General features: G+C 40.0%; 2 protein-coding genes across 3 annotated transcripts; both read right to left on the bottom strand.

Annotated features, from left to right (window-relative positions):
* Positions 1–4,384: 4,384 nt before the first annotated feature.
* Positions 4,385–8,418, bottom strand: LOC149112403 (melanocyte-stimulating hormone receptor-like). Of its 2 annotated transcripts, none has more exons than XM_089290259.1 (2): positions 5,339–8,418; positions 4,385–5,217 (listed from the first exon to the last, which is right to left on the bottom strand). In XM_089290259.1, the coding sequence occupies exon 1, from the start codon at positions 8,108–8,110 to the stop codon at positions 7,148–7,150; it is 963 nt and encodes a 320-aa protein (XP_089146385.1). In that variant the 5' UTR covers positions 8,111–8,418; the 3' UTR covers positions 4,385–5,217; positions 5,339–7,147. The 2 variants fall into 2 exon arrangements, with proteins under 2 accessions (XP_089146385.1, XP_089146384.1); XM_089290258.1 differs by having other exon boundaries at positions 4,385–5,212.
* Positions 8,419–22,301: 13,883 nt separating this feature from the next.
* On the bottom strand, positions 22,302–25,523 carry LOC149112402 (uncharacterized). The gene is made up of 3 exons (XM_089290257.1): positions 25,298–25,523; positions 23,111–23,212; positions 22,302–22,555 (listed from the first exon to the last, which is right to left on the bottom strand). Exons 1-3 carry the CDS (start codon positions 25,371–25,373, stop codon positions 22,326–22,328), a joined length of 408 nt encoding a protein of 135 aa, XP_089146383.1. The 5' UTR covers positions 25,374–25,523; the 3' UTR covers positions 22,302–22,325.
* Between the last annotated feature and the right edge of the window lie 246 nt (positions 25,524–25,769).

Genomic DNA, 25,769 nt, shown 5'->3' with positions numbered 1-25,769 from the left:
TCAATTTTTAACATAAATGATACACGTTGGTGGCCACACAACCATTACAGTTCTTTTTCTCAGGCTAAGCTCCCCCGCGTTGAGTTAATATTATGAGGGAATCATTTTGTGAATTACTGCTGTAGTTCTACTCGTAAATCTCCGAATTTGAATCCGAGTTTGAATCGCTAATTGTCTTTTCAGTAGATTTCTATGCTACATTGGGATCATGTTAGACTGATTGTAACAATTCTGGCGATACGAAAAACTTCATCCTTGCCAAAAACGTTAAAAATATTGCTCCTGAGTCTTGCTGTTTCTGATTTGATGTTCGTTTATTGGGTCAACCATTGTACACCTCACTTCTGGTCATGTGGTTACAACAGGGTAATCCTGCGGTAATACATACAAGGGTTTACTCATGGTCTCGGTTTTGCTTTTTCTAGTTTCGTTCTTGGGCGTTGAGGCTGTAAGTGTAGACAGGTTCCTAGCTATTCATCTTCATCTCAGATGTCAGGAAATTGTGACTCACAAGCGTGTTGTCCCTCTCGTGATCTTCATTTAGGTGTTGAGTTTATTTCTTTCTTTGACGATTTTGTTGGCTCCATTTTATTTTAACCGTGGTCTAGTTATATTGATTCTTGGAGTTGTTGATCTCCTTGTTACAGCAGTGGTTTAGATCAGGATTTATTTGGCCCTACAACGCCTCAAAAATCAGATTCATGTTTTGCAAGTACAACAAGCAACAGAGAATAACGAAATGGCAAATTTAGCTAGTTTTGTAAATCAGCGCTTGGCATATTCTACGTGTTTCTCTTGTTTTTGCTTTGTTGTTTGACTTTCTTTATTCGTATAGCTGTATATCAAATCAACGACCCAAGCATTCCTGCTAAGAAGGTTCTTCTTTTCTCATGGACTCTTGCAACCATGTCTGAATTCGTCTTTGAATCCTGTGATTTACTGCTGGAAGATGACAAAACATTCGACATGCTGTCATGGACATACTGCGGAACATGTCTTGCCTCAGAAATGGCGCCTCTCACTAATCACAGCGCTGGCCATGCTATACCATGATTGTCTACATTCAGTTTTGCTATTGTTAACAAACGCTCTCCGTATATAACGAGGAACACCATTAGTCCGGCAAACGAAAACATATTTAAACTGGACGCTTTGCTGCGTGTACCCAGGCTGTCGTTATACTGAGAAGCACTAGCTATATTGCAATGGATGTTACTAAAACTGGTAACGGGGAACGGGGAACGAGGAACGGGGAACGGGGAACGGGGAACGGGGAACGGGGAACGGGGAACGGGGAACGGGGAACGGGGAACGGGGAACGGGGAACGGGGAACGGGGAACGGGGAACGGGGAACGGGGAACGGGGAACGGGGAACGGGGAACGGGGAACGGGGAACGGGGAACGGGGAACGGGGAACGGGGAACGGGGAACGGGGAACGGAGAACGGGGAACGGGGAACCGGGAACGGGAGTCTGGGAACGAGTGCACAGCGGTAATCCGCCTGAGAATTCAACATGGCGGACAAACGAAAAGCAAAGGGAACAATTTGGGCAAATCATAGTTAGTGGAGGGGACTTTTCTATGGGCTATGAGTTTCTACCGGCTGTGCCCCCCAGATCATGTGCCCAGTACGTTCTTGTTATAGCAGAGTCCGATTGACATTGGGATAAACAAAGCATGAAATGGGGCCTGGGGGAAAAATCGAATCGGTATTATCACAAGCTACGTCCCCAATCGATCAGGCCACAGTAGTTCTTAAATAGAATTTCAAGCCTTCATAGTCTACTCGTATCTTCTCACTTTGTGCACGAGCTGTCATATCAATACGATTTCGAGGGCAAGTGACATAACACATGACTGTCTTTGAACGCGGGTCGTCCACTGTCTTCGCATTCGGCAGCGTGGCGGCCTTTCGGAGATCGGCAAGTCAGCTGGCAAATCAGGTGAGCAGCAGATAAATAACCTGTGGCCTGGCCGCTTTGTCAAAGACAAAATATATGAAGAAACGAGCAAGGAATATTCCACAATAATGCTAATGTTGGTGAAAGATGACCGCGGAAAAGCGACTGCGTGACACGGTATGTTTTCAGATGACATGTTGTCACGTATCAGAGGAAAAAAAGTCTTTATTCTCTGTCTGTGTTTTGTGCCCAGTCTGCAGTCTGCATTTTGTACCTAGTCTGCGTTTTGTACCCGGTCTGCAGTCTTGCAGACTGCATTTTGTACTGACCTATTGGGAAAGCATGTGATAATACCGATTCGATTTTCTGCACAAGGCGCTATTTTATGCTGTATTTAACCCAGTACCATATTGGACTCTGGGGCACAGCCGGTAGAAACCCTCGTTTACAACGTTAACACTTCCTCATATTTCTGTTCCCTGTTCTTTTCCTTTGTCCGCCATGTTGAATTCTTTGGCAGGTTACCACTGTACACTCGTTCCCAGACTCCCGTTCCCGGTTCCCGGTCCCCGGTCCCCGTTCCCAGTTTTAGTAACATCCTATTGCAATTGAGCTAAATGTTCTGCATTTGAAGTTGTACGAAATTCAATCGAATTGATGTGCTTAAGCTATTCTGCTTTTGATTGCATTTCTTTGAATCGATAATAGCTTATTACTCGTTTTCAGGTCTTTAGGGTGTGAAATGAGTCAAGGTCTTTATATCAGCCTATAAACGTTTCAGTCTATTTTTCTTAGCCTTTGTCGTTTTTATTTGCGTTTCTCAAGCAAGCGAGACATTTTGAATTTCATAGTTATGGCGGTACGTGACATAGACCTACGAACGCGTTTGTTGAAATCATATACTAATCTCGTGATTTTTAGCCCATTCAGAAGTTAAAGTATTACGAAAAGTGCTTATGTAAATGCTTGTTTGTTCAGTACAGATAATCAGTCGCCTAGATAGCCAAAGTAAGTTTCAGATATTTACACTATTTTCCGGCCGCAATGTTGGCGTACCGCGGAGGTATACCAACATGGCGGCTCCATACTGGTCTCTGTAAATTTGTGCAAAATATTTCGACGAATATTTGAGCTTGGGAAAACGCACAGACTTAAAAATTAGAGGAGTGTCTTCTTTATTAATCTCCTGTAATATTACAATTTCTTGATTTTATCCACTAAATGGTTTTCGAATAAATTTTTTATTGCGTCAGGATTGCGTGACAGTGCAAGCCAAGAATTGTTTTCCTGGGGTCAACATACAATAGTTTCTTTGAGCTTAAATGTACAATAATTCGCTACATGAGTTTCACTCTTGTAAAGACACATAACTCTGTTACAAGAAAATAACGAGAGAATATCGTTTAGTTCGAGATTTTATCTTTATTATACTTAACGAAGTTTCTCAGAGCGTTTTACTTAGGTGAACTCGAACAGATACATTCGTAAACAAATTCTCTAACCTTTCTACTCTTGCTGCTCAGACGTTCTTGAGTTCGAGCTGTGATTCTGCTTGATTCACGATCACGTCTAAAAATACGATGACGCTTGTGAAGGTGCTTTTTATCAAGTTGAAGAGTTGATAGCCCTGGTTGATGGCTCCTTTGGTATAACATGATCCTTGATAAATTCACCCAAAATGTTCGCTCGTAAATTGATCGGCTCCTGTCTCTCGTAAGGCTTGCAGACCGACCCGTTCCGGAAACGCTTAACGTCCTTTAGTGTTGGTCTACCTCGAACGGTGTGTTCGTTTGTATGTGATTTCATCGCCCTGGAAATCATGAAATCCGTGCTAACTTTCGGGAAGTCTTTTTTGCAGGGTGCAGGGTGCAGGGTGCAGGGTGCAGGGTGCAGGGTGCAGGGTGCAGGGTGCAGGGTGCAGGGTGCAGGTTGAAATTTAATTCTAACTGGAAAACCGCTGGCACTAAAAATAATTAATAACCTATACACTCGTCAGGGGTTCTTACATAAGGTAGTTCGCCTCTTTCACATAGTGATAACACGCTGTTATGAATTTTGAGTCCTTCTTTGGCAATCTTCTAACTTGTTACGCCGTGTACAGAAACCAGAGACTTCGTACGCTTCCCAACATGCTTGTGATCGCACTTGGTGTGAGCGATGTTCTCGTGTCCATCGAAAACACGATCGATCCGCTATAATAATAATAATAATAATAATAATAATAATAATAATAATAATAATAATAATAATAATAAACCATATCGTGTCTGGGTGTCCTAAACTTGCGAAAACAGAATATACCCACAGACACGATAAAGCAGCCGCGTATATACATTGGAAAGTCTGTCACAACTATAATATAAAGACATCAGAAAAGTGGTATGACCATGAGCCGCAAACAGTTACAGAAAACGAGGATGTCACGATATTATGGGACATGCCAATACACACAGACAGGAAAATAACAGCCAACAGACCGATATAGTGATTAAAGACCACAAAACGAAAACCTGTAAATTTATTGACATGGCAGTACCATCAGACAGAAACACACCCGTGAAAGTCAGCGAAAAACTATCCAAATATAAGGACTTGGAAATCGAAACAAGCCGAATGTGGGGCATGAGAACGGAAACGATACCAGTTATCATTGGAGCACTTGGAGCTATCAAAAAGGGACTAGAAACTTATCTTGGAAGAATTCCTGGCCAATTAAGCATCAGTGAACTACAAAAGATAACCTTGCTAGGTACAGCACACATTTTGAGGAGGGTGCTATCAAGCTAAAAACTGGCTATCCCCTGGTGCCCCAGGACCATGGTTTGGTCTCGGCCCTAAGGACTCTTAGCAAACATTACGTGAGGACGATAATAATAATAATAATAATAATAATAATAATAATAATAATAATAATACATAATATTTTAAGAGGAGGCCTCCAATCACCATAAGGTGGTTTTCAGGAGGGTCCTCTGAGAAAATAAATGTTCAACCTTTAAAATACATTAAAATCTAAAATACAATAAAAAGGACAAAAAACCTATGCGGTAAGCTAACTAAGATTAAAAACTAAAACGAGAATTAAAATACTACTAACTAAGGTTAAAATGGTTCAATAAAAACTGTTTCAGTTTGTATTTAAAAATAGTTTTCGGCATCAGTTTCTTTAAAGCACTTGGTAGTGTGGCCCAGTCGTTAATGGCTTTATAAGTACTTATCGATCGACACGCTGAGACCAGTTAAATCTCTTCAAAGCCATCTCGATGACCGCTCCACAGATGTTTCCATCGATTCCAGATTTGGCTCGGGTCTTCCCTCAACAACAGAAGATTGTCATCACAAATGAAGCAAATAAATAAAGAAATGAAATAATATAAGATTTCAACCGACAGAATATACTAGCACAAGCTCAGTGTGCTTTCATTTTGGTACTTACAGGGAAGAAACCAAATTCAGCAGATATTTCAGATGATATTTCAGATGTTTCTTCAAAAAGAATAATTCATTGCAGGCTTAAATTCATAGGAATATACTCTCTTCCCATCGCTTCGGCCGGTCTGGCACTTAGTAGAAGCCACCTTTCTGAGCGACTGTAAACGGCGTCATGTAACAGTCACGGTAAGTCTACCACCTGTAAGTCTCTTTTAAGTGCCAGCGGTTTTCCAGTTATAATTAAATTTCAACTTGCAATCTGCACCCTGCACCCTGCACCCTGCACCCCGCAAAAACCTTTTCACGACGACAACTTCTGTAAATTCCATGTGCTGTACGCATGCGCAGGTGATGCATGCGCTTTAGAGACCAGACGGCGATTTGTGATTGAACGTAGAAAAAAAAAAAAAACAAACAAAAAAAGAAAAAAAACGGAGCCGAAATTTAAACCCAGGCCTCACTGCCTTGGTAATTAAGTGGTAATGTAGCAGTAAAGAAACAACAATGAAAAGGTCTTTCGATTGCAAAGTAGTCTCTAACAGTCGGCGTTTAGTGTTATTTTACTTTGTGAAGCAAAACAAAAAGGTGTAGACATTAAATTTGTCCGTATACCAGAACGAAACAAAATATACTTGGAGGGGGTGGCGTGGCCGAGTGTTTTGGGAAGCTGGATTTGAAGTCGAGAGGTCACTGGTTGAAATCCTCCTCCCTACCGCTACCTGTATTTGTTCTCCGTAATAACGAGTTCAACTCCTCGACCGTGTTGTGTAAATAGCCAACTCCTCAACCTCCCACCAGTGGAATTCTTAAATAGTTTATGTTCTATTTGCAATATTTGGTTTATTTATTTGCAGTGTCCTCAATCAGCACAACAGTAATTAATACATTTGGCAGTTAATAGAGCTATTTATTTATTTCTTTATTTTTTTTGTTTTTCTTCCATCTGTTCCGTTGAAACTTCGAAATATGTTTCGTTGAATGCCTTTAACGGCGAGACGAACATGTCCCATCTTTCAACAGTAGACGATGGGGTTTAACGACGAATTGAGTAACACTATCGTCTCAGAGCGGCCTTATGCGCCTATTGGCGCGTAGAGACTTGCTGATCGATGATGATAATTTCGGAGCACATAAACAGCGTTTCCATAATCGTCTTTGATAAGCACATTTCTATAATCACAATGATAACATAAGGAAGATAACAAACCCAAAATAGGACATAAATCAAGAATGTACAATGGGCGGACTTTGTGAGTCTCACAATGTTAAACATGGCATTTTTCGCTACATGTTGTCTCTGAGCTTTAATTTCCTTTTTGTGCCGTTTTAAAACGAAAAGGTTTGTTCTATTTTCAGGCAAGAAACGTCTTCACTTTTAATTGTAGCCAGTGGGCGCTTAAAGCATAAGTGAAGAGCAAAAAAAGAAAGCTTTCCAAGAGCAGAAAAGCCATGAAATACTGATAAGCTTTTAAACCGATTGAAATTGTTAAGTTTATCGTGCGATATCGTTAAATTTACTGCTGACAAACAATGAGAGTAGTTTGAATATTTGCATAATACAAGTCAAGAATACAATTAAAATGAAATAAAACGGACTGATACCTTGTTTGAAATTGACACCTTTAGTTTGCAACATAAGATCGCCTTCTACCAAATCGATTTGTCAGAAAGAAGCTTTTGACTTTGATTGCTACAGTTGCCGGCTTTCAGTAAGCAGATGCCTAGCTCATAAGCCTATGTATTCTGTCTTCCCATAACCACGTGCTACGATTTGCCCTTCGTCTGTAAGAAATTTATAAGAAGTTAAAACACCTTATAACGTTTTGTTTACTGTTCTTCCATCTGGTCCGTTGAAACTTCGAAATAAGTTTCGTAGTATTCCTTTAACGGCATGACGAACATGTCTCATCTTCCAACAGTAGATGATGGGGTTTAACGACGAATTCAGTAACACTATTGTTTCAGAGCACATAAACAGCGCTTCCATGATCGTATTTGGCAAGCACTTTTCAGTAATCACAATGATAATATAAGGAAGATAACAAAGCCAAAATGCGAGATAAATCCAAAATGTACAATGGGCGGACTTTCTGAGTCTTACAGTGTTTACCATGCTGTCATTTTGCGCAACCTGTTGTCTCTGATTTTGAATTTCGTTTTTGTGCCGTTTTAAAACGAAATATATTTTGCAGGAAGACAGCGTTGTAGCAATAAAGGAAGCTATTTCTATAATGACAAAAATTACGAAAGCGATGTTCCGTTTAAGCACAAAAAGAGTGCAAAGAATGAACACTGCGCTGAAGAGCCATATTGTGGCGACCGCAATAACGGCCCGTTTGCGAGTTACAATGTCTTGGTATCGCAGAGGCATCTGGATAGCAACAAACCTGTTTACACTTATGGCTATAATGCTACCAAACGAAGTCAGGAAAAGTAAATTATGAACAGTGGCAGAAACGACAGAGGTGGCGATATCGGGAACGTTGCAACGTAGCTTTTCGGCCTGCTCAACGATATACAAAGGTTGGCCCAGTAAACCAACACCAAGATCGGAAATAGTTAGGCTCAGGAGCAGTGTTTTTAAAGGCTTGTCTGGGAAAGATGCTTTCCTCAGAGCGTGAATGGTAACAACGTTTACCATGAGGGTGGTATAACAGAGAAAACCATTGAAGACAATAGTGGCGATGATGGTGGAATAGAGCGGGTGGCGATCTTCGATGTCCCCTGTAGCTGAAGTAGCATTGTTTCGCTGCGCATAGCAGGGAGAATTCGACATGATGTTAACTCCAGATGGAACATGAAATGTTTGCACTTTAGGTTGTCATAGCGCTGCCTTTAACCAAGAACGATTAACTCTCAAACTAGGCTTCAATTGTCAGTCTTCTCTGAGAACCTTTCTTAACACTGAGGCCAAGTCGACCAACAGATTGAATTTTCTTAAGGCACGTTTGAGGAAGATGGAAAACAGTATTCTCAGATTAACAAAGGATGATTCGTGACTGCTTGATCACGTTCGTTCTCTGAAATGTTTGTTTTCATGCAGCTGGATAGGAAGAGTAGCACCACAGAGCAGGCTCTTTAATGATGCCACTCATCTCTGTCATACATAGTAAATAAAACGTTTAGTTTGAGATTTGGTTGGTCGAGGACTTAATTCTATGTTCCATCATTGCACTTCCTACGTCATTCAGTGCTGTTTAAGTTATTAAAGAAACAATTAAAGAAGCAATTCGTTTTTATCCTCTCGGATGTGTCAATCAAAAGCATGAGAAGACGCACACGGCTTGTACTGTGAGTATCCCGGAGAGCTCCATACAATTCCTTATACTTTTAGTACAAGAAATTGTTGAGCATTATCTTAGGCCGCTCCAGGTTTCTTCACCCTATGATACCAACGAGATGTTATAATCTGTTACGCCGACGATCGTCTGTCAGAAAAATATTAATTTTTGAAAGTAAACCAGAGACGAACAGCGGCGCACACCGGCTTACATATGTCAACGAGCAATTAAATGCAGTGTGGTGTGTGAGTCATTCCTGACGCTCTACACTCTGGAGTAAGAGCATTATTAGATCATATCCAAAAGAACGTGAGCAGTGGGGAAAAACATGGAAGGAAAAAAGACGTGAGAGAGGAAGGGCAATGAATGTTGAAACTACGGCGAGGGCGGAAATCCTGATAAAACAGGTATTCGCGCAAATGATGTACGAATTACCAGAATTTAATGCACAACACGAAATCATCCTCTCCTTCTCTACTCAAACCAAGATTTACGATCTGAACTAAAAGATAACCAGGAGCCTACAAACGCATGCTCGAGTAAAGAGACGCGCAAGGGCCGACTAACATTTCTTGCTTACTCCATCAAAGTCATCACGATCAACGCTGAGCTTGCATTGAGATGCTTGTCCGGAAGTAAAGGGACGTTTGATTCATCAATCTAAAACAGATCTTGGAATTAAGCCGAAATGATCGGGGAGCGAACTACACTTAACAATTTTCTAAAAAATAACGCATCACACTCTTTCTTTTTTTCATAAGAATATTGTTTTTCCGGCCCAGGCTGAATACACCTATTTTTCTGCTGATTTTAGGCTGAAAATATTATTGTAATATTCTTAACTTATGACATTTACGTATCAATTACAAGTGCTCCATTGCTGTTCATTGCAATCAGTACGGTCAAAATGTCATGTCATACGACAAGAAAGAATTTATCATGAAAAATTTTGCGGTTTAGCTCATGTCTTTTGCATTGTACATATTTTTTACTGCACAAACACATTACATGTACCGCTCATCATTCAACATTTGGCTATCGCTAGTGAAGAGTGTTTCGTTTGTTGGCTAGTTTTGCCGTTTAGAGAAAGGAATAATTTTATACAGTTAAGTAAAAACATCATTGTATTGTTTTTACAGATTTTCAACGCATGAAATTGTATTATTTTCACAATTTCAGCCTCAGGTTTATTCTTAAAATATTCTTTAAATTTCGCAAATTTCAGCCTCGATATTCTTATAAAATATATTCTTTAAAAAAGAAAGAGTGTATATGCACTACTTGATGAATTTCATTTATAGTCACAAACACCTTTATCTTGATTGTAAATAAATAATCTCTAATTTATCTGTAAATTTATCTTTATATGAGTCTCCACAATTAGTTATCTAAGCTTAATACTCCGAACAGTCTTTTTGCCCTCCGCCACTGAGAAGAAATGTCACACAATTACATAGCCGTGGGGAAAGTTAGGGCCCGGGGTGAGGAATCACTTAGTACACAAAGCAAAGTTTGTCAGTGCTTTAAGTGACCTCGCACGGCTACCAATGACTTCAAGGTGTTCGCACGCGCTGCGAAAACAGACCTTAAAATTTCGAAAGTAACGACCGAGTGTGGTGAAACCCTCCCCACATCCCCAGAAAATAGTGGAATCAAGGATCAAAAGTATAATTTATTCTTCCTATCAATTAAGAGCGGCAAACTGATGACGATTCAACAAGGGAAGGTACAGTGTAACGCTTACTATGAACATTAAGAAACGTCATGTTGCGCAGTGTTAAAACAAAACCCGTAAAATTTTTCTCAAGTAACAGGAACTAACAGAAACTTTTCTTCAAATTATAATTACTTCAATCAACAACTTCGTCACATTACTAAAAGGAGGGCGTTAAAAGGAACGTTTCTTGAAATTAAAATTGAAAACTCAACCAGCACACCGAGATATATTTAAGGGCCTGTTTACAGGGAGAGAGGTCTACTCTAGCAAGCGTGTTAACCCTAGCTGGAGGGCAAAAGATAGCCCGGGTTTACAAGCAAAATTTTGGTGTAACCCTACAACCCGAGCGCGGGACAACTTGATGCGCGGTTACACTCAAAGGGTCTGGAAACAAGTAGAAAGTTAACCCAGGTAGGCGGGTTAACCCTACCTGGAGTGTTTACAAGGGAAAAAGTTAGCCCGCCTGCCAGGGTAACCCTAGCACGCAGATAGGGTAAACCGCCTACTCGTTTAACCCTAGCTAGCTGCCTTGTAAAGACGACGAAGAAAACAAGAGAAAATGTGTGAGTGCTAGGGTAACCCTCTCTCCTTGTAAACAGGCCCTCAGAATGGTCTACCTGATGAAGAGCCCACCCAAAAGGCAGCAACCACGACAGCGACATAAATTTGAACTGGAACACGAAGGATTTCATCTCGTTTTAAAAAACTGTTTTCACGAGTTTAATACACCCATAGAGAAATACATGCTGCCCTGTTCCCATACCTTTTGGAAAAAGCCCCAAGGTAGCAGCGAGTTCCGTCTAACTTAAGTAGAAAAAGAATCGCCTTTGAACACAGCCTCAGATGTAATGAAGGATCGGCTGTACAGTGGCGCGAGCGGTGTGTAATTCTTATGAAAAATGCTAAAAGCTGCCTCTAAGACCGTGGGTTTTTATCAGAGTCAGAGCAGCTCAAAGACCGTCTTTGAGACCTTGCCTTGCCGATTTTGAGACAGTTAAAATTCTAACAAAGCACCTCAGTGCTTAAAATAACGCGCAGAGATCCACTTGTTTTTCAATTGTTTGTTTGTCTTTGCTGGGCGTAATTTACTCAAGGCCTTTAACTTGACAGAATTTACCCATTAATGGACAACAACAACAACAATCTTTTATTTAAACATGACTTTTGTTTAAAGCTAGACTGTTCAGGGCCCTCTATTTTCTGGTATAATGATCATCCTTATGGCTTTTTTATAGCTTTTTAAAAATTTATCATTACCATTATTGTTGTACATGTAGTATTTGCCATTACAATTTGCCATTACATTGTAATAAAAAAAATATAAATATTTTTTTTCGATTGGTTGTGTAACGATATGATGATGGTTTATTCGCCACTTTACATTAGCTTTAATAGACTATAATACGACCTCATTTTCTGCATTCATCAGATAAGTTGTCTTTGAATATAACTTTTTCCACTATGTGACTTCAGTGTTATGGCTGTTAAAAACTTAAGAGAAGGGTCAACATTTCACGATGAAATATTCAATAAGAGTAATAAATATCAGTATACTTGCTTGTCATACGCACTGATATAAGTATTTCACAGTTACAGTTTACTACCTTTAGGTGAGACAAATTGATATTGTAACAGCCGAACAATGTTATTGCTGGCATGACATTAGAATCTCTCAGTTACACTACACTCATGGGTGTGCCACCTAAAGTGTAGCCTAATAACGTTATTGCTGGCATGACATTAGAATCTCTTGGTTACACTACACTCATGGGTGTGCCACCTAAAGTGTAGCCTATTAATGTTATTGCTGGCAAGACATTAGAATCTCTCAGTTACACTACACTCATGGGTGTGTCACCTAAAGTGTAGCCTAATAATGTTATTGCTGGCATGACATTAAAATCTCCTGGTTACACTACACTCATGGATGTGCCACCTAAAGTGTAGCCTATAAATGTTATTGCTGGCATGACATTAGAATCTCCTGGTTACACTACACTCATGGGTGTGCCACCTAAAGTGTAGCCTATTAAAGTTATTGCTGGCATGACATTAGAATCTCTCGGTTACACTACACTCATGGGTGTGCCACCTAAAGTGTAGCCTAATAACGTTATTGCTGGCATGACATTAGAATCTCTCAGTTACACTACACTCATGGGTGTGCCACCTAAAGTGTAGCCTATTAAAGTTATTGCTGGCATGACATTAGAATCTCTCGGTTACACTACACTCATGGGTGTGCCACCTAAAGTGTAGCCGAACAATGTTATTGCTGGCATGACATTAGAATCTCTTGGTTACACTACATTCATGGGTGTGCACCTAAAGTGTAGCCTAATAACGTTATTGCTGGCAAGACATTAGAATCTCTTGGTTACACTACACTCATGGATGTGCCACCTAAAGTGTAGCCTATTAATGTTATTGCTGGCATGACATTAGAATCTCTCAGTTACACTACACTCATGGGTGTGCCACCTAAAGTGTAGCCGAACAATGTTATTGCTGGCATGACATTAGAATCTCTCAGTTACACTACACTCATGGGTGTGCCACCTAAAGTGTAGCCTATTAGTGTTATTGCTGGCATGACATTAGAATCTCTTGGTTACACTACACTCATGGGTGTGCCACCTAAAGTGTAGCCTATTAATGTTATTGCTGGCATGACATTAGAATCTCTTGGTTACACTACACTCATGGGTGTGCCACCTAAAGTGTAGCCTAATAATGTTATTGCTGGCATGACATTAGAATCTCTTGGTTACACTACACTCATGGGTGTGCCACCTAAAGTGTAGCCTATTAATGTTACTGCTGGCATGACATTAGAATCTCTTGGTTACACTACACTCATGGGTGTGCCACCTAAAGTGTAGCCTATTAATGTTACTGCTGGCATGACATTAGACTCTCTTGGTTACACTATACTCATGGGTGTGCCACCTAAAGTGTAGCCTATTAATGTTATAACATTTGAGTAAGTGCTGCATTATTATATATAGAATATTGTCTGTTTTTAACCTGGTAAAAAGTGGCGAGATCAAATCCAAAGGAACCCCGGAAAACATAATTATGAAAGAGAGATTTTCATGATTTTTTCACGCTATTTTAATTTGGGAGGGCAAACAGGGCAAAAACTGCAGTAAATGTATGGGGAAAATAGAGAATCTTAAGACTAACAACCTGAAATATTTTTCAGTAAATTAAAAACAAAGGTTAGAAGGTAAAACAATTTGTAGATCATATGAAGCCTCATATGAAGTTGCCTCGCTAGAAAAGCCATAATTAAGTTTTTCATTTATCAATAGTCTGAAAAATAATGTGAGTCGCAATTCGCAAGAAAATTTAGAGACATTTGTATACAAAATTTAAAAGTGCCTATCCTTGCCTCACAGGAAATCTATTTTCATCACATTTGACTAAGGAAACCCTTTAGATCTGCTGTGTATCTGTTCCTTGTAACACATAAAACATTCAGGAAGTCAATGACTCTCAACTTATTAGGCAGCAAACTTTAAACTTTTCCCGTACATTTACTGCAATTTTTACTGTGTTTGCCCCTCAAATTAAACAAGGTGGCCTCTTAACATGATCATTGTCTTCGTCAACATGATTTATTTTAGGGAACCAACCACATTGATTATTTTCATCAGGAGACTAAAATCTTGGACAGAATAAAATGAGAAATAAAACCACCTATCCACCCGAATCAATGATAAATTCGCATTTTTCCATCATTAAAATGGGGGGAGTGGTGGTCTTAATTTTTCATTTATTTTGCCCTTGATTGCACTCAATATAACAATTTCTAAAATGACTGTCATTGCGGTCCACGATACCATCCCGTCCTTTCAATCAAAAGAATATACATGTTAGCTGACCAAAGCTGACTTCTGACCCTACTCCAAGCAAAATCAACCCAGGCCTCCCATTGGCAAAAAAGTAACTTAGGTGCCTCAAGCGGGAAAATGCTGTAACGGCCTTTGCCAATCAAAGTGCCACTAAAAGTGAAGTTATTACGGTATTTCCCCTCCAGCTAAACTCAAAAAACATTGTTCGCAAACTTACCCTTGTTCTTGACCATGTCCTTTTCGAACTGTGAGCAAATTAAATCCAGGTCTTTCAGGGTATTCTTTTGAAGTGCGCTCTTGGCAAGATGTTGGCGTGACAACATGGCCAGCAAACCAAAAGAAGAAGCCACCACTTTAATTCCAAAGCTTTGCCACGATAACTGGAGCAATCGGCAAGGCAGGATCCAATTTCCACTCGTGCAAATTCGTCTGAAAACTTGCTACCACCGCTCTTTTCTTAAAAAAAAATCTTTATCGGACTTATGATGCAATCACGTTCGTTTAGGACACACCGAGTTTTTTTCGAAGTAAGATCTGGATTGATGCCGCGAGCGAAGAGATAAAATCCCTTCCTTGGCACAATCTTCGATCGAAGGTCAACCGTGAACTCGCTTTAAGGTCGAGGCTGCAGGTCACGAGGTGAAATGTAAAACCTGTTTCTCCATCGCGGGAAACCATGCTTAGTTAAAATAACAACACTTTCCAGATGCCGAAGATACGTGAGATGACAGTCGCTGAAACCGCTTTAACAAGATTATAACGCCTGCAACAACCGCAAAACAAAAATCTCCGCGGGAGGAGATACTTACAGTAGACATCAATTGTGTCTTCTCATGACAAGTGTCACTTTAATTTGTGAAGACAAACAATAGACTGCAAGGCTGATACTACGTGAAAAACGTTTCGAGACACCAACATGACAAGAACCGATAAAGTGGGATCGCAACAGTGGACAGCTGTTTCGCCCTTCTTGGGGCTCGTCAGCATTGTGTAGCGAAGATATGTAACGCCAGCCCAACAGCCAAAGCACATGAAAAATGACCCGTTCACTATATCAAGCTCCGTACTTTGACACTGCGCCCCGAAACACGCGTTGCCACATCACGTGTTTCGGGGCGCACGGAGACAAAGTGTCAAGATTGGTGTCTCGAAAAGCAAAAGAATAAATGTGGCTGGACAAGGCCAGCCTAAACATTTAAACATTCAACCGCATGGCCAGTACCATGCTTTAAAAACGCAGCGTATCGGATCTGAAAAGACCTACGGTCCGAAAATACATGTATGAGAAACCAGAAACTGCAAGAGACCGCATACGATAAACGCTGCCAACGTAGGATTCACAACGTAGGATCTCTTCTAGATCCTACGTTGGCAGCGTTTATCGTATGCGGTCCCTTGCAGTTTCTGGTTTTACTTTAATTTGCTAGAAATGAAAACAGGAGGAGAAATGGTGAGTTGTTATACCTGCTTTGATTAAAACAGAGACAGGAGTACTGTAGTGATTACACTTTGAGAATGTAAAATGTGAGAGCGCTACATTGTAAACCGACTGATGTAAAACGGAATGGCTGAATAGGTGGGATAAAAGGTAGAAAAGAAAAATCAACTATATGTGTACTGGAGAGAAAGGCCAGTTTGAAGACACCCGGTCAAGAGAACATTTAACCAAAAGGCAGACTGGCTTAAAGCAGTGATTCAACAATAATCACGGGGCTTTGAGGTTTTCGTAACTTTGGCCGCATTTTCTTTTCAATATTGTTAGTTGGGAATTTTAATCTTCCTGAGCTGAAATTTGAACTGCTGCCAGCTGCCATTTGCTCTAAATAAAATATACGATAATGTATTCGTTTTAAATGTTTAATTTAGACCACTCATTTAAACAAGGCTGTGACTGGCTGAGTACGCCAATTTTATGTATCGTTAATTTTCAATTTGCATTGCAGTGTACGTGGGTTCGTAACTTTTTCATTCATATAAGTAATAGCACGAAAGCTCGAGCAATTAAGGATTTACACTAATCTCGAGATACCGTTTTGGAAATCATGTCAAATTGCACTCGCTTAAAGTCTGAGTGTAATTTTGAGAGTAATTTCAAATATCACTCGTAAAGTACATCTTCCATTGCACGTATTCATAAGATTACCTTAACTGAAAACAGGTCTTTTTCGGTGTGTTGTTCAGTCAGAAAATCTGCTTTGGAGCGAAAAATAAAGGTTACACGTGACAGCAAATAATATTGGAAAGCGCTATTTGTATTACAGCTGCATACGTTTCCGTAAAAAGAACCAAACGTTAGTACGCCCCCTAAGCACTTTCTTATTTTTGGCAGTACATTAATCTGACAAGTCTTAGAAGTACTTAAGAATGGTTGACTGTTAGAATCGAGAAACGCCGGTCAACGACCCATTTGGCAAATCGCTCATATTTTGCCCAAAGATACCCTTCGGTGACTTAATTCTAAAAATCATATTATAAGGTTCCAGCGAATTTTTATTTTTCAGAAATTCGCGAAAATTTGAAAGCGCGGTCAAAGTGCGGTTTTTGGTGTAATAAAATGACCGAAATAAGGTGCGAGGACGAAGCGCTGCTAAAGTCTTAAAATAAATTAAATTGACTTCAAACTTCACACAAATGTGGAACAACCACTCTAATTTATTCCTCGTTTTAAACTAATCTCAGATATGTTGATATAGTGGTTTTCCAAACCATTTTAAAAACACCTATGAAGCGTGTGAAAAATAACGGCAAAATATAGGTCATGTTTAACAGCATAAAAATGCATCTGGTACCTCACTTTCCGATTATTTTACTTTACAGCCTTAAAATATCATTATTAAACATATACCATGCCAAGTTTCATGCTCGAACTCGCAGTATTTCCCTTTGAGAAAAACGAAAATCTATGTCAATGTGTTGGGCGCAAATAACACAACAATTATACAAGAACAATAGACAAATCAATTTCAAAAGCGAAAGTAAAAGGTTATCATTAATTAGAATCCCGTCAATTCACTGCTATCAGTAGAAACATAATGTCCACTGCATAAAAACTGTTTTTAGACGTTTTCGAACCATTGCGCGTTAACTTTGTTTAATTTCCTGTCCGCCGTCATGTCTAGTTTGTCATCGCGTGTATTTCCTTAATGTAAACAATACTGTGAATGGTTCTCATACCAAACGCACAGAGGTTTCCTGGAACCTCGATGTTTTCGATTCACCAAAACGCTTTAAGTTCGTTAAGACACAATAATGGGTCAACGTGGAATGCTGTTTAGCATTAAGGACGTTAAAGGACTGTAAATTAATCGAGTTGAAATATCTTGAGGCAAATCAAAATCGCGCCCTTATTCTAATTGCTAAACAGCCGATCTCCGTTCAAGTTCAAGAAGTCGAGAGGTTAATTCGGCAATGTATCACCGGTACAACAACAAAATCAAACCGAGGTCATCAAAAGTGCAAGTTTAAAAGTGTAGTGGCAAGTTCGAAGTAAATTTCGCCTATATAAATTGGAAACAAGAAGTGAAACGATCTGACCCGAAACAAATAAACGAAATATTAATACGACTAATTTAATCCGAAAATGTTGCAGAAAACATACCTAAAAGCCGTCGATTCCCCTCAATACCACTCCACATTGCCTTACAGAGACCAAGCTTTCTGCTGTAAGAATTAGGGGCCTCATGAATCTGTTTTTATTATATCGGCAACCATGCTGCGTGGCTGATATTCGAGACTCACTAAAAGCTGTCACACAACCGTACGAGCAGCCCAGTCACGCTTTCACTGCTCTCGCGCAAATGTTCAACATTTCGCAATTGCAAGTTTAAAGTGGTGACAGTAGATTGAAATGCGCTTTTTAAAGCTTCCCTATCCAGGAGCAATTATTTCTTGTTCTTGAATGGCTTTTAGTTGTAGCTACAGTCTGGGAGGGGGGGGGGGGGGTACTCCCGGAAATTTCGAATATCTGTATGGCGTGGAAGATTAAGTGGTCTCTGGCTCTTAACGCCAACACTGAAACACCCGATGATTCTCGAAGTATCACAGGGATCACTAAGCAAAATAATTTTGAGTTTAGCTCCGCTGAGTCAGATACCTGTTGGCGCGCATATTGCATTGACCGTGGACAGGTGGAAAAACAGTTAAACCGGAAAAGCCTGTTACACATTGTAATTCAGCGTTGTCCAATACGCAATCGGTCTGGTTGTAATGCTAATCGTATTTGATAGAATCTCAAGTTTTCTTTCGACACATACTCACGTACTGGGGTGGTGACATACTACTAGATGGGCGTGGTCGGGAGCCACGAGTCAAGTCAGTCAACTCGCAAAGCTCAACCGAGAAGAGTGATAGTGAACCACTGGTGGAAGGACTGCAGATTGTCCCTACGCCTTACCCTAATAGGCCTCTGTGTTATTCTAATGAACTGATGCTGTTACAATGATACTATTTAGCTTTATGAACATGGTAATGGTAAAGGTTTTCTTTTGCAGTATAAAAGAATCATTAATAAGTAGTTCTTTGTGAAAAACTATTTTAAGGAAAGTAAGCTGTTTGCGAGATCTATGTTTTCAGATGTTCTAGAGTGATTAGTTTGTTAAGGCACTGTTGCGCTGCGCCTGCGCGCAGTGTCGGAAAAAAGTACGTTAGATCATCTGTTTCTAAGTTGATAAAGGCAAATTAATTGCTGCAGCGAATTTGGAAAGCGTGACGATTCCAACCTCGTTCCCAGAGTCTCTCATCTTACCACCCTCTCGTTCCCAAATTCGCTGGGAACGAGGTTGAGACGATTCGGCCGTTAGTTTTTCCTCTAAAGGATCTCCCTCCTCTACTCCCTCTCCCTCTCTACAAAAATTTGACGATCCTCCCTCCCCCCCAGGCAAGAGATGTTTGCTCAATACCGAAGAAGTCGAACATCGACAGTTCCTAAGAATACTTCCGGCAAGTGCAGTTGTTAGTAAAATACTTCACAAGCGCTGAGTATGGAGCTATTCCGCGCACGAATGGGAGAGGTATATCTAATCCCATGTCTTTGCACCCGCACCGTAGCATAGGCAGTTTCAGGCTCTTTAGGCCACCCTCCATCGCCAAGGCACAGGGGTCTTGCTGGTCGTATACCAAAGGATGCTGGAGCTGAACTATTTCTACAACTTCCTTTACCTGAATAAAATTGCTCTCCTCTTCAGATGCCTGAACATGCATCTCATCAGGATCACTTTGCCGCAGAGCGTCACTTTGTGAGAGAAAAACTAGCACCTGAAAAAGACGAATATTATAAGGGTCCCGGGATCTGCGCATCTCCCGCGCCACCATTTCGGCGTCAAGCTTTCGGCCTGTCGTTTGACCAACGCGGGATTTTGCCGTGAGATACGATTGCTGCTTGTCATTGACTGCCCTCAGAGCCCAACCCCCTTTTAAAGCAACAAGGACTTCTTGGTGACCTACTGTGGCTTTGAGTTAAGCGCCAACGCTTGCTCGAAGCAGGGTTTGTAGCACATTTTCGCTAAGTCCATAAGGGAATGTCTCTCCAGGGACGAAGTACATTTCTCCAGTGACAAGTGCCTCTCTAAAGTAGACAGCCTATGAAAGACACGAATGCAGCTGCCTTGAAGGCATTAATACACCCTGTCGTGCATGGTGACTATCCATGGAAACATCAGCAGACGCTTCCTCGGTCACACCCGTTGATACTGGCACTGATGTTGAGGTCGCAGTGTTCGTACCTCTTTACAAAATGACCTGAAGTCTCCTTCAGAGAACGAGGCTTCCAGCAGAAATAAACAAAGAGCGATGTCTGACTAAATTGCAAAAGAAACCCCTGATCATTGGCATGTTCGCAAAGCTAAATAGTATCATTGTAACAGCATCAGTTCATTAGAATAACACAGAGGCCTATTAGGGTAAGGCGTAGGGACAATCTGCAGTCCTTCCACCAGTGGTTCACTATCACTCTTCTCGGTTGAGCTTTGCGAGTTGACTGACTTGACTCGTGGCTCCCGACCACGCCCATCTAGTAGTATGTCACCACCCCAGTACGTGAGTATGTGTCGAAAGAAAACTTGAGATTCTATCAAATACGATTAGCATTACAACCAGACCGATTGCGTATTGGACAACGCTGAATTACAATGTGTAACAGGCTTTTCCGGTTTAACTGTTTTTCCACCTGTCCACGGTCAATGCAATATGCGCGCCAACAGGTATCTGACTCAGCGGAGCTAAACTCAAAATTATTTTGCTTAGTGATCCCTGTGATACTTCGAGAATCATCGGGTGTTTCAGTGTTGGCGTTAAGAGCCAGAGACCACTTAATCTTCCACGCCATACAGATATTCGAAATTTCCGGGAGTACCCCCCCCCCCCTCCCAGACTGTAGCTACAACTAAAAGCCATTCAAGAACAAGAAATAATTGCTCCTGGATAGGGAAGCTTTAAAAAGCGCATTTCAATCTACTGTCACCACTTTAAACTTGCAATTGCGAAATGTTGAACATTTGCGCGAGAGCAGTGAAAGCGTGACTGGGCTGCTCGTACGGTTGTGTGACAGCTTTTAGTGAGTCTCGAATATCAGCCACGCAGCATGGTTGCCGATATAATAAAAACAGATTCATGAGGCCCCTAATTCTTACAGCAGAAAGCTTGGTCTCTGTAAGGCAATGTGGAGTGGTATTGAGGGGAATCGACGGCTTTTAGGTATGTTTTCTGCAACATTTTCGGATTAAATTAGTCGTATTAATATTTCGTTTATTTGTTTCGGGTCAGATCGTTTCACTTCTTGTTTCCAATTTATATAGGCGAAATTTACTTCGAACTTGCCACTACACTTTTAAACTTGCACTTTTGATGACCTCGGTTTGATTTTGTTGTTGTACCGGTGATACATTGCCGAATTAACCTCTCGACTTCTTGAACTTGAACGGAGATCGGCTGTTTAGCAATTAGAATAAGGGCGCGATTTTGATTTGCCTCAAGATATTTCAACTCGATTAATTTACAGTCCTTTAACGTCCTTAATGCTAAACAGCATTCCACGTTGACCCATTATTGTGTCTTAACGAACTTAAAGCGTTTTGGTGAATCGAAAACATCGAGGTTCCAGGAAACCTCTGTGCGTTTGGTATGAGAACCATTCACAGTATTGTTTACATTAAGGAAATACACGCGATGACAAACTAGACATGACGGCGGACAGGAAATTAAACAAAGTTAACGCGCAATGGTTCGAAAACGTCTAAAAACAGTTTTTATGCAGTGGACATTATGTTTCTACTGATAGCAGTGAATTGACGGGATTCTAATTAATGATAACCTTTTACTTTCGCTTTTGAAATTGATTTGTCTATTGTTCTTGTATAATTGTTGTGTTATTTGCGCCCAACACATTGACATAGATTTTCGTTTTTCTCAAAGGGAAATACTGCGAGTTCGAGCATGAAACTTGGCATGGTATATGTTTAATAATGATATTTTAAGGCTGTAAAGTAAAATAATCGGAAAGTGAGGTACCAGATGCATTTTTATGCTGTTAAACATGACCTATATTTTGCCGTTATTTTTCACACGCTTCATAGGTGTTTTTAAAATGGTTTGGAAAACCACTATATCAACATATCTGAGATTAGTTTAAAACGAGGAATAAATTAGAGTGGTTGTTCCACATTTGTGTGAAGTTTGAAGTCAATTTAATTTATTTTAAGACTTTAGCAGCGCTTCGTCCTCGCACCTTATTTCGGTCATTTTATTACACCAAAAACCGCACTTTGACCGCGCTTTCAAATTTTCGCGAATTTCTGAAAAATAAAAATTCGCTGGAACCTTATAATATGATTTTTAGAATTAGGTCACCGAAGGGTATCTTTGGGCAAAATATGAGCGATTTGCCAAATGGGTCGTTGACCGGCGTTTCTCGATCCTAACAGTCAGCCATTCTTAAACTGCGCGAATACACGAATGCGGGAAGCGACAGCAATCAAGCGGTGAGCACCAGTTGTAAAGAGAGTAACCTGACGTTCATTGTCACTCCAAGTTCTCTGTAACCATTCATAAACCGTATATCAGTACATAGTACACGATATTTCATGTATCGTTTGACGTGAAAGAACAAAAAAACTACCGTTGGGATCTATATTCTCTATTGTATCAGTAACGAGAAAGTAAATAACTCCAGAAAATCCCTATCATTACAAGCACGTTTGTTTTTGAGAAGTCCGTTGTTGCAGCAGCTGCTTTTACTGTAGTATTACGATTATTCCATTCCCCGGCCCCGTTACTGTCAGTTCCATGAGTATTTACAGAAACAGTGCTTTCTGTTGGAGCACGGTGATGCGATGACGTCGCCAGTATCACAGTTGAAGAAGGAGAAATGTTTACTATAGAAAAGAGATAATAAGCCAATTAAAAAATAGCAACAAATAACAACAACATAATTTACTTTGACTCAGAGAGACAACGGACCTTGATTCGGTAATCTTCGTTGAAGCAGCTCAAAGTGGTTTCCAGCATAGCCTTTTAGCTTGATGGATCAACGCTACCTCTAGTTTGTACATTTGGTATCAGACTAATACCCAACTAATGGTGAACAAGCTACAGTCATTTTCTTGACATCATAAGTTACCATAGCAACGGTTCAAGCTGATGAAAACACCCTTAATTTAAGCTTGATGGGATTATAACTCAAACATTGGTTCGTTGAGAGCATGTAAAAATGCAACTTGTTGCTAAGTTAAAATCTGAAAAATGGGAGCAGATTCAGAGGCGCCTTAAATTTTGAAACATCTGAATTAGACATATGTTTGATGCCATTATTGTATAGAACTAAAAAAAAAGGGAAATATAAACCTATCCTGATGGTAGAGCTGAAATATACTGGAATTAAAACTGTTGCTAGCCATCTCAAATCTGTTCTAGTTGAAAAGCTAACTTACCACACAGATTACAGGTCTGCGGACACTGTTGCTTTACGTTGTCATAGATACAGTGATTCGCATAATCAGGACACTTGAGCAAACGATCCTGACACTGACCTACTGTAAAAGAAAAGTCAGCAATCACAATGGTCTGCAGTTACCTACGTTTGAAGGACGGAAGACGTATACATCGCAGATTATAAGTCCATATAGTCTACCGTAAACTTCCGAAAGTAACGACCCTCGTTACTTTCGGAATTAGAAGTCCTTTTGGGGCTCGTCACTTTCGGGCGGTGGTTTCTTTCGGAGAGCAAAAAGCGTTACATAAAGTTGGTAGGAGTGAGTTCTTTTCAGTACGAAATAAAAGACGAAAATTCGTAAAAACAGTTATATCATGAGATACAATTCTTCGTTCCAGTTTAAATCTATTTTGCTGTTACATCATGGTGAGCTCTCCATGTCTACATCCTGTTTCTACTTCATGACGCACTGTTATGTTAGTCTGCTATATCAATATCTCATTGCGATGGTCAGGTTTTTAATTTAAATTCGAAGAAACGTTCCTTTTAATACGCATTAATTGAAAATGATATTAATTTAAATCAAAGTTTCTCATATTACGTTCCTGTTACTTGATGAAAACTGTGGGTTTTGCTTTAATGGGGTAACATCACCTGATAAAGCGGAAATTTACATTTCACAACGCTTCGTGTTGTAAGTGATACCTTCCCTTGCTGCGGAGTGCTTTAAATCAAGTTATCATAATATGTAACCTTCACCTAACTAATTTGACTGGAAAAGTAAATATACTATTGAACCTTGGTCTCTCTAGTTTTCGGGGAAGGTAGTGGACGGGGAGGGGGGAGGAGGAGGGTTGAAGGTGGGCTCGCTACTCGCTGCTTTCGGGGAGTCGCTACTTTCGGGATTTATTAGATGCCATACGTTACTTTCGGGGATTGCTACTTTTAGGAGTCGGAAGTTTATGGTAGTTTATAATGGAAATACAGGAGTGACTGTACATATTAACGCAAATATAAAGTTTCCTAGTTGACACCGCACTCGAAGATTTGCCTCATGACCTCATTCCTTACGAAGCTCAATTTACTACTTATCCCTTACACAAAAATATAAATGTTACCATCACATGCATTGTAAAACGATTAGGTGTTGCTTGTAATCTAAAAGAAGATTTAGAGATAACAGAAGAAAACTGACATGCATTAGCAAATTGACCTATTACTCTCTGCTAAGTGCGGGGGATTCCCTGCTGTTAACATGAAACGAAATACACGTATGCAACGTAACGAAACGAAACGTGAATAACATTTACGATACCCTGTAGTAAAGAACAAGATCTAGCTCGCCTCAACACGGAAATTTTCAGAGCTGACAGGAGGTTGAAGGACAGGACCCATACAAAGCATCTTCTGAGATAATTTTGGTTTAGCTTTCATCGTGTTTATTCAAGTGGTTTTATTATTAGCTGTGTTTCCTAATTAGCCTTCCTAATCTACTTATACAATAAACAAAAGTTTGTTTAAAAACAACAATAAAACAACAAACTGCAATTGAGCGCAAAGGCATAAGATTTATCTCGAAATAACACAAGGCTTTCAGGCTTTCGGACTCCAAATGATTGACGCTTTCAAGGTACAGATTGAAAAGATTCCAACATTTTTACATAGCTTAAAATATATCTACTTTATTTACCGTGTTTAGCCTGATACAATAATGATAAAAACTCGAAAGGACATGACAACAAGTACGATCTTGCGAGACTTTGCTGAGAATTATAACCGACGTTTTTAAATCATGGAGATTTACTTGTGTTGTGATTTTCATGGTTAACCGATGCATTTAATCGGGGACAGCAATTCTAATCCCTAATGACGCCTGACTCTCTTCACCTTTTCATCAACAAATTCAAGTACGTTATGAACATGTCAAATTAGGCAAAAGATTTCTCGCCGAAAGCAAAACCAGATTATTCGCTAAAGAACACGATCGTATGGAATCTTAAAGATAAGCTGAGGTAAATTAATTAGCAAATGAAGGGGGATTTCATTCTTAAAGCATTTAAGAGTTAAAAAACAAAAGCGTTCAGTCGTGAGATTGGCACAAACCCATCCAAATTATAAGCAAAACTGGTAATCTCCGCATTTAGGAACATTCCTCGAGGATATGTAATAACAAAATGTTACTTACCTGCATAAGCCTTGTGAATAACCAACAAACGTAAACACACGAATATTAGTAAGGTAGGAAAGTTGACCAAACCCATGAATCCAGTGCTATGCTTGGGTGTGAAGTGAAAGGATTGTTCTGTCGTGCAATTCGCCTTATGTCGTCTTATGCCGAGTATTATATTTTTAAAACTACAATAGTTTTGTAAGCAAAGGTCATTTAGGGCGATGATTTTTCAGTATCATATTTCCGACAGGCCGTGACAAAATAAGTTTTAAATAGTTTATTACCAAACGAGCGTGCCTGCATGGGGCCATCACTCACCCCAAGGCCCTACTCGTACGCCATATTTTTAGTAGCCCCTGCTCAAACGATATTTCGCCCTTCGGATATGTTCATGGATCAGCAAAACCTAGTTAATTAATTCTCCAAAAAATTGTTACTGTAGCTTCGATTTGATCAGTTGCTTAGAAGTCTATTTTATGACCAAGAA

The sequence above is a fragment of the Orbicella faveolata genome, unplaced genomic scaffold, assembly GCF_042242905.1.
Source record: "Orbicella faveolata isolate gen_17 unplaced genomic scaffold, um_ofav_v1 contig_2, whole genome shotgun sequence".
NCBI classification, from domain to species: Eukaryota; Metazoa; Cnidaria; class Anthozoa; order Scleractinia; family Merulinidae; genus Orbicella; species Orbicella faveolata.
The sequence above is the reverse complement of the archived record's forward strand: the minus strand, read 5'-3'. Positions and strand labels throughout refer to the sequence as shown.